Here is a 14,837-nt window from a genome sequence, read left to right as displayed (position 1 = left end):
TGTGGCCGTGGGTGAAGTCGGTAGAAACGGCTTGCCCTCGAGGAGATTGTTGGGAACAGTCCACCACGTGAGGGATAGAAGCGCTCTCCGTGGAACAGTCAGCAAAACGCTTTGTGGTTGTGTCTGAGGGTGGTAGGCTCGCACAAACCAGATTTGTAGTTGTCGCATCCGTAGCCTGGCAAAGCGGAGGACAGATGTTGTTGCGGCCATAAGGCCCAGCAGGCGCTGGATTGTGAACGCAGACTGACAGGGTTGTTGTTGCACTGACCCGGCTAGGTCGATAATAGTCTGTGCCCGATCCTCGGGGAGAAAGACACGATGTATGGAGGTGCATAGAAGGGCGCCTATAAACTTGAGGTCTTGGGTAGGTGTGAGGTGTGATTTTGATGCATTCACACGAAGGCCCAGGGAAGTCAGGAGAGTGAGAGCTGCGTTGAGGTTGTGCTCCAACTGTTGTTGTGTTGGGGCCACCAGAAGCCAGTCGTCGATGTATGGGAAGACTGGGATGTTCCGGATGCGAAGCGCAGCTGCCACCACTGCCATGCACTTGGTAAAGACGCGAGGCGCCGTGGATAGGCCGAATGGTAGGGACACATATTGGTAGTGGTCCGGGCCCATGGCAAACCGCAGATACTTCCGATGTTGAGGTCGGATAGTCACATGGAAGTAAGCGTCCTGAAGATCTAGAGAAGCCATCCAGGACCCCCTGGGGATGAGGGGCAAGATGGACTGCAGGGAGATCATTCTGAACTTCCTGTATTGGATGTGCTTGTTGAGCTTTCTCAGATCCAGAATGGGACGCCTGCCTCCATCCCTTTTGGGAACTAGGAAATATCTTGAATAGAAACCTGTCCCTCGGTGTAGGGGGGGGACGGGCTCTATGGCGTTCTTGTGAAGTAAGTCCAGGATCTCCTGATGTAGGAGAGAAGACGGGGGAGTAGCTATGAAGTAGTGGTGGTGAGGTGGAGAAATGAACTCGATTGCGTAACCTAGGCGCACGATGGTCAGCACCCAGGAGTCGGTTGTTATCGAGTTCCAAGTGGGAAGGAATGGTGAGAGACGGGTGCGGAGCTCTGGTAAGGTGTGAGGAAAGTCAAAGAGACTGCTTAGAAGGGAGGGAGGACTTTTTGGGCTGCTGTGACCGAGGCCTTTGTTGGAACTGAGGCTTCTGCTGTCCACTCTTCCTTTTCCAGAAGTCATTGCGCCCAGGTGACCGTTGGCGCCTCTGGAATGATGGTCTCCAGAGTTTTGTACGATTGGGTTGTTGGGAGAACGGTTGAGAGACTCCCAAACGTTTTGCACGTTTGCGCCCGTCATCCACTGAGGTGAGAACCTCATCGGTGGAAGCGTGGAAGAGACCCAGGCCATCAAAGGGAAGGTCCTCGATCTTTTGCTTAATGTCCGGTTGTAAGTTGGTGGACCTTAGCCAGGCATGACGGCGTAAAGCAACAGAGGACGCAAAAACCCTTGAAGAGCAGGAGACAGCGTGGCGAATGGTATTTATTTGTTGCTTCGACACCCTAGACAGCTCTGATACCAGTCCAGAGGCCACCCGTTGAGAGGGTTCCGGAAGGGAAGGAATAAGAGGTGTAAATTGGTTGGCCAAGTTGAAGGTGTAAGCCGAAAAGTAGGCTAGATAATTGTTCAGCTTAGAATTTGTTGACGCAAGGTTGAACATTTTCCTGGCCAGAGTGTCCAGTTTCCTGCCCTCTCGGTCTGGAGGTGTCGGATGTCTAGAGGGCTTAGCTTTGGTGGCTGAGTGCACAATAATAGAGTTGGGTGCTGGATGGGAAGCCAGAAATTTTGCTTCGGGAGCATGGACTCTATAAAGCGAGTCCAAGCGCTTAGAGGTAGGTGGAATTGAAGCAGGTTTTTCCCAGGTTTCACGGAGGCCTTCGAGGTGCACCGGCAACATAGGAAGTAATGAATCAGGTGGAAAGTCCGTTTGTACAAGGTCGTGCACAATGTCAGAGACCTTAGGCGAGTCCGACGGAAGGGTAATGTTCAAGGCTTCAGCCATAGTAGTAATGAGATGGAGGTAGGCCTTGGAGGCATCAGATGGAGAGAGCCTGGGCTGTGGCGTCGAATCCGAGACTACCGAATCTGGATGGTCGTCGGAGTCAGATGAAGCTACGGAGTCGACGTCGGAACGGGAGTCCTCACCGGAAGGAGAATGTGGAGGCGGAATCGGGTCCGACGGGGTGATCTTAGGCTTCACAACCTGATCGCGTTGGTCCGTGTGGGTAGAGACCGGGGGAGCAATCGAGGCAGAAGCTGACGGAGTGCGCGGCCTAGCACCTTCTAGCTGGTAGTGGTCCCGAGATTGCTGTACACATTCCCGTAGTCGCTCACGGAGTCGGGGGGAATAGCGAGAATAATCAGGTTCTCGGGTCCGATCAGGTTCTCGGGTCCGATCTTGACCACGGGCCCGTGGGTAGTACCGATCACGGGGTCTAGGTGAATCCGGAAAACGCTCGAGATCGCGGGGTCGCGGGGAATCCCGGTGTCGTGGGGAATCCCGAAGTCGTCGGTGGGAATCACGGAGTCGATCACGGGGTCTAGGAGAATCTCCGTACTGAATAGCAGAGTACATTGAGTAACCTGAACCCTCCACGGATGGGGACCGAGAAGGATGGCGGTACGGTCGGCGTCTAGGAGAAGGAGACCGAGAGAAATGGCGGTCGTACCTTGAAGGGGCATAGTAGTGTTGATAATACCCCGGAGAGTCGGAGTCTCGGCGCCGACGTGGCGATCTGGAACGGCCTCTAAGAGGCGACGACCCGGAGTGGACTCGATGAGTAGGTGAGCGAGGGCAACCTTCATTTGACGCCTGAGTGGCCGAATCCTTATACAGGGGAGAAATCCCGATGTCCCGGAAGGATCCGATCCGAAGCGGAGGCTTAAAGTAGGCCTGAGTCGAATCAGTAGTCAGGTCAGGTTGCATGAAGTCGGTAGGAACCACGCTGTGCACTGAAGGTGAACGAGAGTGGACTGGTATAACCTCTACTGCTGTAGATGAGTGAGGAGTCAGCTGTGGCATGTCGGTAATGACGTCTGACGGAGTCGACAGTTCAAGCGGAAGTGCGGGCTGCGTCGAGGCCGAGGGATCCATAGGCGTTGAGACTGGGGCCCGAGGCTTCTTAGGAGCCGAGTGCGAGTGGTGGAGTTTCCTCGGAGCCGAATCAGCTGATTCGGAAAGGCGAGATTTTTTGGGCGCCGAATCCGAGGATTCGAGATGGCGCGATTTTTTCGAAGCCTTATGGCCAGGATCGGCGTGCTTCGAAGATTTTTTCTCGGACCTGTGCTTCTGCTTAGAGAGAGACACGTCCGTAGAGGCCGAAGCTCCCTTTTGTTGTTGGGGAGGCGGCGAGTCCGACGCGGGCATAGCCCTCAGGGACAATTCAATAAGGAAACTCCGGAGCCTGGCTGCACGGTTTTTACGGGCCTGCTTGCCAAAGTTCGCACAGTGAGGGCAGGAGTCGACTCGATGAGCTTCACCCAAACAAAACAGGCAGTGGCTGTGGCCGTCTGACGAAGGGATTTTGGTCCCACAGCGCGTGCACTTTTTGAAGGTAACTTTCCCTTCCATGCGCTCCGGACAAGGGAGGGGAGGGAAGGGAGAAAAGGGGAAAGATAGCGCAGAAGGCGGGTTTTTTTTTTTTAAAAAATTTTTCAGGACGAAAGAGAATATGAAAACGGTGAGAAAGAGAAAATACTAGGTAGCGAAAGGAAGATGAAGAGATGAGGTAACGAACGAGCTAAGGAGGAACGCAGCGAGGAGGGTGTTGTCCGGGCGGCGGTAGGAAAGAAACTGAGTGGAATGGGCGCTCTCCCCCCGCTCCAGGCATGCGCAGTCGCTGCCTGCTCCCCAGGGCGGGAGGAAAGCGCGCCAAAAGACGTTATAAACGAGCTATTGGAGCTCCGAGGTATGGATCCGTTGCCTGCGGCAAGACCCATGTGTGGGACTGCACAGAGACCACGAAGAAGATCCCGGGGATCCCCCGCTGGGACCTGGGGATTGGGAAGCCTAAAACCACCCGTTGCCCAAAATCACATAAGAAGTGGAGAAAGGGTGGTGTGGGCTTCTCCAGGGGTTAATGAGGGCTGCTGAGGGTGAGGTGGTGGTGGCTGGCTGGCTGCCCACTCTCCTAATCCAGGGGTTGTTATGCAGCTGCACTTACTATTCAATGGACAAGGTAGGTGGGGAGGAGGAGAGGGAACCCTCAGAAAGGTTCAGGAGCTGTGTTCTTGTGAGCTCCTGCTGAATTCAAGGCCTGGTGCTAAGTATGTTTCCACTTGTGCATGGCTGGATCCAAGCCAGTATGTTCATTGGGAAAAACCACTGATTTTTTTTTTCCCTACCATCTTTCCATTCTCTGGTAGCTGGGTTAATGATGCCAAAGAGCTCGTCGCAGGTTACAGCTTTTGGATCAAGGTCAATGGCCACAGGCTTTCTTTTCGTAATTTTGTATGTTTTATTTAGGGATTTCAACACCTGCCAGGACAAAAACAGTGGCTGGGGTGAAATTGTTTTCTTTAAATGCATCAGATAACAGACGTTCTCAATCTGTACACAGTTCTTCTAGCCCAATGTCTCATACCTCTGTAAGGAACGTGTATAACATGAAGGATAGATCTGACATGCCCCATTCCTTAGCATTTACCTTAACTTTTAACATGACATGGTGCTGAATCCTCGGATTAGCTTGGCTACTAGTCACTAGCTGATAGGGAGAACATCTTTTCCAAAACATCTTCCTCCACTTACAGCAGAAACGTTTGTTCCAAGATTATCAGCGTACAGACAAGGCCAAAATCGATATTCCTCTTAGCACGTTCAACAAAGAGCTGCTGGACCCATCATAGAACAGGTCAGAGGTCCCACTCCTCTTATATGATTTCCAGAAGAACTATTCAGCTAAATCATAAAAAGCTACAAACTGATAACTGTGATCATTAGGAATAGGATATGTGTTGGTTTGTGGTTATGATGGATAAGAACATAAGAGAAGCCATGTTGGATCAGGCCAACGGCCCATCCAGTCCAACACTCTGTGTCACATAGTGGCAAAAATTTTTATATATACACACACACTGTGGCTAATAGCCACTGATGGACCTCTGCTCCATATTTTTATCTAAACCCCTCTTGAAGGTGGCTATGCTTGTGGCCGCCACCACCTCCTGTGGCAGTGAATTCCACATGTTAATCACCCTTTGGGTGAAGAAGTACTTCCTTTTATCCGTTTTAACCTTTCTGCTCAGCAATTTCATCGAATGCCCACGAGTTCTTGTATTGTGAGAAAGGGAGAAAAGTACTTCTTTCTCTACTTTTTCCATCCCATGCATTATCTTGTAAACCTCTATCATGTCACCCCACAGTCGACGTTTCTCCAAGCTAAAGAGCCCCAAGCGTTTCAACCTTTCTTCATAGGGAAAGTGCTCCAGCCCTTTAATCATTCTAGTTGCCCTTTTCTGGACTTTCTCCAATGCTGTAATTCCATAGTTAATGGAATGTGGGGACAGAAGCAATGAAGGATTAAGGAGAGTAATGCCTGGACTGGGGCAGAGAAAGTGCTGCTTCCTGCTCTCTCGATTCAAGAGATTGCTTGAATCTGCAGCTTGGCTGATGGGAGACAAATTTCTGGTGTAACCTTAACTGAGGCTTCTCCAACTGGTGGTACATTCAGAGGTCTAGTACACAATGGCATGCACTCTATCCAGCTGAACACTTCTGAAAACTTCATGGCAATTGAGTCTCTGAAAGATGCTTTCCACTTCCACTGAAGATCCCATTTTGCTCTTTTATTGAGATCCCTAACCCCTTAGGAATGCCATTTCAGAGGCTCAATGTGCTGCAGTGGAAAAAAGAAAACAAACTCTTGCTAGGTGAAGCCTATGGATGGCTGGATACACATCAATATTTTCTAATCACAAATACTTCTGGAGGTTTTGTGTGAAAACACATCTAAGGAAAAAAAAATGTCAGAAGTCAGAGCTCCAGTCCCATAGCTAAGAATCAACATTTGTTTCCAAGACCTCTATTTCAACCAAAAGGGATCGATTTCACCTATTCTTAACAAAGGAACGTCCAAATTACTGTAGGTATGAAGCTCCCACCTGGGATTTGCCACAGCCCGCATTTCCAATCACAAATACTGAGTGTCGGACTTGGAGCAGCTCCTCAAGCTGTACCACCTTCAGAACAAAACTCTCCTCAGGCTGTAGCTTAAGCTCAACAATGGACTGCTTGATAATCTGACAAGACAAAAAAAAAAGGTGTTAAATTCCACCGCTAAATATGCTACACAGGTGCAGTATTCTGATTAGGAGGCTTGTGCCTCAATCTCATGGCTGGCAAGACACCACTGGAGCTATGCTCTGCCTATAAGCTTCATTACTACTTGAACAGTGGTCCATTGTTTCCTCCTGCAAAAGCCTGAAAAGCTTTCTCATTGGGCGTTTTCGCACTCACGTTCAGCCGGCGCGACCCCCCTCTTCACCGTGCAGGATCTGCGCGGATTTCGCACTAAATGCCGCGGAGCAGCCTTTTGCGCCGGAAACTCCCGTCGCAAAAGCCGCTCAAACGTAAACCGCCAAAAAGCAGTTTCCGTTTGCACGGCTTTTGCGACGGGAGTTTCCGGCGCAAAAGGCTGCTCTGCGGCATTTAGTGCGAAATCCACGCAGATCCTGCGCGGTGAAGAGGGGGGTCGCGCCGGCTGAACGTGAGTGCGAAAACGCCCATTGTCTCTTTGTCCAAAGGGTTACCTGACATCAAATTTCCCCTCACTCAGGTTGCGCAGAAAACAGAGGCCTAACTCCAGTTACACAGCTAAGTCAGCGTTTTGTTGCCAAGCCCTTTGTTAGAACCAAAGGGATCAGTTTCACCTTTTCAAAGTTTAGGTCACGCTTCCTAGGCACGTCCAGTGCTGGGAAAAGGTCTCCAATGAGTCCCATGAACACAGGCAAATCATCTGTCACAATCTTGGGAATGTTGAAGTCTCGTAAAGCTCTCATGAGGACCTGGTCTTCAGCTCGTCCTGGGTCTCCTCTCTTCAGCGAACCAGCCACCACCAGCACAGACTTGATAGCTCTCAATCCCCAGTCATAATGATCCTGTCAAACAGGTGGAATCGTCTTAGCATTGCATGTGGTTAAAAGGACATTATGTAAAGCAAAAAATGCACAGTGAGGTGAAAGGTAGGAGACAGTTGCAGTCATTATGAGTTTTTTTATCCTAACACTCTACAGTTGTACAGTCCTTCTGCATTTCGGTATTAGCAGGGAGGCTAGGAGCAAGTGGTGCAGAGTGGTAAAGCAGCAGTACTGCAGTACTGTGATCTGAACTCTCTGCTCACGAGCTGAGTTAGATTCCGGCGGAAGCTGGATTCAGGTAGCCGGCCCAAGGTTGACTCAGCCTTCCATCCTTCCAAGGTTGGTAAAATGAGTACCCAGCTTGCTGGGAGGAAAGCGTAGATGACTGGGGAAGGCGATGGCAAACCACCCCATAAAAAGTCTGCCTTTAAAACGTTGTGAAAGCAACGTCACCCCAGAGTCGGAAATGACTGGTCCTTGCACAGGGGACCTTTCCATTCCTAGGAGAAAGAACACAGTGTGGCTACTTTGCTGAAATGGCTATCAAATCTCCACATTCATGAAACTCTTTATTGCTTTAAAATGTTCTTAGCCTTGGAACAATGTTAAATTACCTGTTTTGAAAGCAGCTCTCTGCACAGTGTATAGAGAGTAATAAACTTCCTGGCTAGAAGCCTGGCATCGATGAAACCTTCCGCCACAAGCATGATTTCACAGATAAGTTCAAAATCAGGAACTACCATTGCACAAGGCCTAAACAAAAGAAAAGTTACATAGCTTGTGTTACGATGAAGCCAGAGGAACTGCAGTCAGTCTTTCGTTGATGTTGCAATGAATGCTCACTCCAAATGCCAGTTGTAATGAAATTTAACTGCTCTGATTGAAAGCCTCAGAACTTCAGTTCCCATTACCGCTTGGTCGTGTCTTGTTTTTACACGCTACATAATCTGCTTGGATAGCTCTTGAGATGGCAGTCCAAACCCAATTTCTCAGTCTGTGAAAGTAGCCCAATTTTTTGTTCTTCATACTATGTGAAAAGTGTTAATTAAGAACAGAAGATTGCAGCATCCTCTTTCATACAGTGGCCAATCAAGACGCCCCTAGCATGCTTATCAACAGTGCTCTTTTCAAGATCACCCTCTAACGTCTGCTCAGGTAGGTGATAATATGTTCTCAATATTAAATTACCTTTTGGGCCCAACATTCCACCCATAGCAATTCTTTTGGTAGAATCTTTCGAATGAAGAAATATTGATTCTAATTTATTGGGTTCTGTGCCTCCTCTGATAAAGGGAACCCCCCCCACCACCACCACAATAGTCTTCCTACATTATTGATATCCAGGGATAATAACATCCCACTGATATTGTTATTAGCTTTCTAAAATCTATGCTATCATTTAACCAAGCACCCCAGCTCTCCTTTTTAAGCATGGAGGGTTCATCTCCACATAAGCACTTTGCAAAATGACCTCGGGGGACAAATTTTCCTCCAGCTAGATTCAAGTCCAGTAGTACCTCAGAGACCAACAAGATTTTCAGGGCATGAGATGTTGACAGTCAAAACTCCCTTCACTTTGATTCTTGGAAGTTCGTATCTCAAAAATCTTGTTGGTCTCTATGGTGCTCTTGGACTTGAATCGAAGACCAATTTCGCACTCCCCTTACCCCGCTCTCACGTTTGTCTTCTCAGCGTGGCTTTCTTCCAATTTCCCACTATCTGCCCCTGGGCTGCAGCAAGGATCGTCGTTTTTGTGCAGCAAACAGAAACCGCTAAAAACCAGTTTCTGCTTGCTGCACGAAAACACTGATCCTTGCTGCAGCCCTGGGGCAGATAGTGGGAAATTGGAAGAAAGCTGTGCTGAGAAGATGAATGTGAGAGCGGCGTAATGTGAGTGCGAAATCAGTCTAACTGTTCTACTGCAGACCAACACAGCTACTATCTGGAACTATTTTCCTCAAGGATTCTTAAGGTTCTTGTCTTCATCACCCTTTCATAAAACCATTCACGATTTCCTTTACTTGTTATCTCCTATTACTCGCCTTCTTTTTGAACAACATCAGAAGTTCATGCATTCTTTTGATCATCTTTTATAGTTTTAGTTCACCAGAATAATTCCTGTATACCTGAATAATGCTTTAAGATTTTCAGGCAGCTCAGTGCGACCTGCATATCCAGGATTCATAGTAATAAACATCCCAACAGTTCGTATAAGAGAGATCATCTCCCCAAGGAAGTTGAATGTCTTCTTCTTGGCTCGAATTGCATCTTGAACACATTTAACCTGAATAATGAACAGAAAGTACTGTGTGAGGTTTGCAAAAAGATAGTAAAATCCATAATATTTAAGTATAAAATACAGAGTGCTCTCACAAGCCAGTGAAGAGTAAGGCCAATGTTTTCTGCCCTTCCTCTGATCTGCCTTAATAACATCATCATATAGCGGAGTTTATGTGGCATTACAGTGCTGTTGAGATATTATCATACTGATACTGCAATCCCTGGTTGGCTGGGATCCTCGAAGTCAACACAAATAAGCTTTAATAAGTGGCTTACTCAATGATTAAGCAATGAATACCATTCAAAAGCAACAAAAAGTAGGCTTGGGGGCATCCTGGAAACACCATTTTCTTGTCTATAATGCTTACTTACAGAAAATAGGGCCACACTTGTCCTTACTAGAATCATTAAGATTTTGTTGGTACACAACAGCTTAGACAGGCAGGTCACAGGACTACGAAGTTTATTAGAGAATAGATATGACTTTCCCTGGGCTACCCACAGCATTTATGCTCTGCAGTAGAGCAAAGAATAAGCTCAGAATGGAAGAGATCGTGGCATCATTGCAAGGGCGATAGCTGCACTCTTCCTTCAGAGTTGAGACCATTAATCTTAAGGGGACTGCACTAATCTAGACACGGAAGAAATGATAGAATTGGAAGCACTGTGAACCCTCTTTTATTTATGCACAATAGCTGGGCAAGTATGGAGACTCTTTACCTGTACAGCAATTACCGACAAGACTTCCACTGAAATTCGATTGAATTCATCAAAACATCCCCATGCACCTGTCTGGGACAATCCTTTGTAGATATTTCCACAGGACTATGGAGGGAAAGGGAAAGGTAATGCTTAGAGTCATCTTAGTACACCAATGGAGCAATATACTTCATTTACACCATGGTTTCCCCCACAGCTTAAAACACTAGCCACACAAAGACATACTATAAAATGGAAATTGATGGGGCAGAAATGAAAAGGAATGATATAGCAAAGGGGATGATTAAAGCTGCCAAGTGGGAAAGTATGGAACTGTGTGCTGTGTATTATCATCTATGGGTTTGCGTATCCCTAGGATAAGGTACAATCCTTAAGTATGCAAAACTCCAGGAAAAAACAAATATATTATAACACGTGGTTATCTTTGGAATTGACACATAAATACTGTACAAAGGAATCAGAGAATACAGAGGAATGGAAAGGTTCACTGGTTAGCCTAATCATATATAGGCTCTCTTTAGGTTCACCATCTCAGTTAAAATTGAAGTCCCATAAGCGATCCTTGATAATTCCAGTTCAAATGTGTGTCCAAACTTGTGGAAAGGTTAGGAATTCTGCAAAAGTCTATGAAATACCCCACCCAGGAAATTCAGGTATGCATCTTCTCAAATTGTTCGATGTGGTAGCTGCTATCAATATGATGTGCTGCTGTCAATTAAATTCTCCCTTGTTTAGAAGAACAGCAAGCCACGTCGGTGGATCCAAGTGACAGATCAAGGAGCATATAAGTAGGCTAGGAAAATTAAGTTTCCTTGTGCTAGGAAATTTCTGTTGCTTTCCCTTGCTTGCTTGTTGTTCAATCAATTGCTCTATATTCTACTTCTTGCCAAGTTTCATCTGTTTTTACTTTTGCAGAATGTGAGCAAATCCTGAGTCAACACCTGTTGCTCTGATGCTCCCTCAGCACTAGTTCACAAACTGACTGGGTTGTTAAGCTGTTCCTGGCAACTGGCAGGAGTTTGGGGGATGTGGATGTGGGGAAGGAGCACATAGCAGCATGTATATAATGGCATCACTTCCAGGAAAACCCAGATTTGATGCCACATCACTCTAGGAATTTCTGGAAACTGTACAGTAAAACTATAGAGTTCCCAGCAACTCCTAGAGCCATATAAGATCACTTAAGGTTTTCCCCTGGAAGTAACTTCACACCCTGCATGACTCTAACATATATATGTATCTCCCACAGGTGCTCAGAGTTGTGGAAAGCATGGAGGGGTGCCATTGGGAGGCCACCCACTTAAAACCCTACCAGCTGATCTCTGCTTCTGTGTATGTGCAGAGAGCTCTCTATCACCTTGCACCAACTTTTGGGCAAGTTCCAAGCACTTTGGCCTTGGACTTTTATACAAGCTTTCCATAACTTTCTTTCTTTTGTGCATAGTCTTTTATGCAAGTTATTAACAACTTTTGGCATTTTTTGAATGCAGTATTTTAATAAAAGTTTTAAAACTCTGCTACTCTGTTCTGATATCAAAGAGCAGCATGATTTGATCGATGCAATCATGAACACAGAATACTTCAGCCCACTAGAGATAACTGCCTCTTAAATGAGCTATTTTCTAAGAGCTAGAGCATGAAGAGTTTTCTCCTCCACTGCTGTGAGAGAATAGAAATGACTGGAGGCCACTCAGTTGCTGAAGCTGTCTGTTCAGTGGTTTGCACAGCTGCTCCTAGTGACTGATACTCCTGTAAGAACAAATGCAGTTAAGCATGCAGAACAATATGCACTTCAGATTGCTGGCAGCAATTAGAATAATGGCAAAGATGGTCATTAAAGCTGGGAACGAACCGGGAAAATGGCAATTCATGTTGGTTCATAGTTCATTTGATTGCCCAAACCAGATATGTCCAACAGGTAGATCGCGATCTACTGGAGGGGTCAGAGGTAGATCACCAGCCCCACTTGGTCTCATGGTTTGCTGGACAGGCGTCTGGGTTTTTTTGATGATTGTTTGGTGTGGTGGTATTTGATTATTGGTGCCAGTATAATGAATTCTTATTTTTATTTTTAGAACTGCATGTGTGTTTTTGGCATCATCCAGAGGTCTTCAGTTCCTGTTGATCTTTAATAATTTGGGACAGTGACAGTTTTGGACCAGACAGTTAACTTAGCACCCCAGCCACCCCAGTATAACGAAGATGAGTGTTCCAAAGAAGAGCAAAACCTACCACTTTCATGACGAATGGGAAATGGACTACTTCTTCATTATGGTGAAAGACAAGTGTTGTTGACTACTTTGTAACACCGCTGTATCCTTGCCCAAAAAGGGTAATTTGGAGTGTCATTATAAGGCTCTGCATAACAATGTTTGATGCTGATTTTCCACCCAAAAGTGAAATTCATAAACTGAAGCTCAAAGAACTTAAATCTAAATTGGCTGCACAGCAACAGTTGAAGGCAAAGCCAAGGTCACATTCGGTCAATGCAACCATGGCATCCTTCAAGGTCAGCAACCTGATTGCAAAGAAATGCAAACCTTTCAATGAAGGAGAATTTGAAACTTAACTTTCATGGTGGTACATCACCAGCAGTTTTGTCTGGAAAAAATAGATCACAACCTGTTCGAAGTTGGACAGTGGACTGAAACTGACCATGCTCAAGGAGAAGTGAGCTTCAAAGGCATTTAAGTGCATTTGGAGCTCACTGGGGACCAGACAAACTGAGGAAAGGAAGGGAAGGGAGAGCTAGTCAGTTTCAGTGGACTGAAACTGACTAGCTCTCCTTTCCCTTCCTTTCCTCAGCTGTCCACCAGAAGCAGCAGTCTGGGGGAAGTGCAGGAGAGGGAGAGTGGGTCAGTTTCACTTCCATTAGCTTCAAAGCCAAGGGAAGTGAAACTGACCCACCCTACCTCCCATTCCTTTCCATAGCCAGCCTGCCCCAACATGCAGACTGAGGACACTAAAAAAGCAGCTGAATGGCTGGGGAAGGGCGGGGGAAACATTTAAATAACATCTCCTCCCTTCTCCGGTCTACAATCTCTCCGTTGTACCCTATGGGAGCCATAGGGTACAATGCTGCTGCTATGGCCAGACGCTAGAGAGAAGGGGTTTAAACTTGTGCCTCAGCCATGGTGATCTCTCCATTGTACCTATAGGCCCATATGGTACAATGGAGATCTCTCTCCCATTCTCTTTTCCCTTGCCCAGCCAGCCAGCCAGCCCTGGCATGCTAGCTGGGGAAGAGAAGATAGATCAGGGAGAGGTTTCCACATGGGCTCCACTAAGGCTCTGCTGGGCTGCCCAGTTGAAGCCAGCTAGCCCAGCAGACCCTGCAAAACAGCTGATCCTGTGGGGAGAGGTCTCCCTGCAGCCCCAGCTGGGGCTCTGAGGGCAGGCAGCTTGAACTGACTTTCCTCCTGGGATTGACTTCCCCAAGTGCCCTGGGAAAGTGAAGGCTTGGAGGGGAGCAGTTTAAACTGCCTCCCCTTGGCCAGTTTGGTGTAGTGGTTAAGTGTGTGGACTCTTATCTGGGAGAACCGGGTTTGATTCCCCACTCCTCCACTTGCACCTGCTGGCATGGCCTTGGGTCAGCCATAGCTCTGGCAGAGGTTGTCCTTGAAAGAACAGCTGCTGTGAAAGCCCTCTCAGCCCCACCCACCTCACAGGGTGTCTGTTGTGGGGAGAGAAGATATAGGAGATTGTAAGCTGCTCTGAGTCTCTGATTCAGAGAGAAGGGCGGGGTATAAATCTGCAGTCTTCTTCCCCAAGCACCCTGCAACTGTGGGATGTCTAGGGAAGCCAAGGCATGGAGGGTGGGGGGGAGTTCTAAGGACCTACCTACACTTTACTTTGTTTTCTAAGTAAGACCTGGATCCTGATAATCCAGACATTCTGAGCATGGAACTCACATAGGAGCCTGGAAGGTGCGATTTCATCAACTTGAAATGGCTCCAGGGACCAGCTATTTGCCCTTTGGAGGAAACTTACATACATGCCATCAACACATAGAAATTTCCCCAGTGGGGTAAACAGCAGGTCTCCTAGAGCCATTTCAAATAATTAAAATGATTTTTGGAAGGCAAGACTTTGGCTCATTTTGCACTCTCTTTTATTCCCAGTTTTCAGAGATCTAGGTTTGCTTTGGTTAAACTTGATTTCTGTGCTAGCGTTCTGCACACAAGTCTCCAAGTTTTTCCTGATATTGAAAGTGATGTGTGTGTTCTACACACCTGGTTGAAATAATGGAATCGGTGATGAGGACAGGGTGGGTGTACATCTGGTTTGCCACTGTTGCAGATAACCTCCAGCGTGCCACACTAAAGATCCCACTGTCGCCATGCTTGTGGATGGGCTTCCTGTCGGAGCACCCATGTCAACCTCTTTCCCCGCTCCTCCGGCAGCACTCCGTAAAAGAGCAGAATACAGAGGACACCATTGTTCCCTCATTGACTCATTGCCATTTACAATGAATGACTCTGAGATGGGGGGGGGGGGGTTGGGACTGGAGTTAACATTGGGAGCACTAAAACAGAGCTGAAGAGAACCGTGGAAGCTCAAGAGACATGGAGCTGAGGAAACAGCTTCCCAGAGCATGGGCGAAGAAACTATTTGTCTTTCACCACATCTGGACTCCTCTTCCTCCTCTGCCTCCCATTCCATTCCTGCAACTTCTCCCTGCTCAGTCTCTGTGGAAGTGGAGCTCTCCTGGCAGTGGCCGTTGGACTTAAATAGAACTGAGG

The 14,837-nt window shown here is 47.3% G+C and overlaps 1 protein-coding gene across 1 annotated transcript in view; it reads right to left on the bottom strand.

The window, feature by feature from the left end:
* DNAH17 (dynein axonemal heavy chain 17) overlaps positions 1-14,837 on the bottom strand; it is a 206,309-nt gene that overhangs the window by 97,755 nt on the left and 93,717 nt on the right. The window contains exons 38-43 of the mRNA XM_060252097.1: positions 10,096-10,200; positions 9,222-9,379; positions 7,710-7,848; positions 6,889-7,116; positions 6,121-6,258; positions 4,363-4,495 (exon numbers count right to left, since the gene is read on the bottom strand). Of these exons, the coding sequence (XP_060108080.1) occupies positions 4,363-4,495; positions 6,121-6,258; positions 6,889-7,116; positions 7,710-7,848; positions 9,222-9,379; positions 10,096-10,200 (901 nt within the window). The remainder of the gene's footprint in view (positions 1-4,362; positions 4,496-6,120; positions 6,259-6,888; positions 7,117-7,709; positions 7,849-9,221; positions 9,380-10,095; positions 10,201-14,837) is intronic.

The sequence above is a fragment of the Heteronotia binoei genome, chromosome 13 (genome assembly GCF_032191835.1).
Source record: "Heteronotia binoei isolate CCM8104 ecotype False Entrance Well chromosome 13, APGP_CSIRO_Hbin_v1, whole genome shotgun sequence".
Lineage (NCBI taxonomy): Eukaryota > Metazoa > Chordata > Lepidosauria > Squamata > Gekkonidae > Heteronotia > Heteronotia binoei.
The sequence above is the reverse complement of the archived record's forward strand: the minus strand, read 5'-3'. Positions and strand labels throughout refer to the sequence as shown.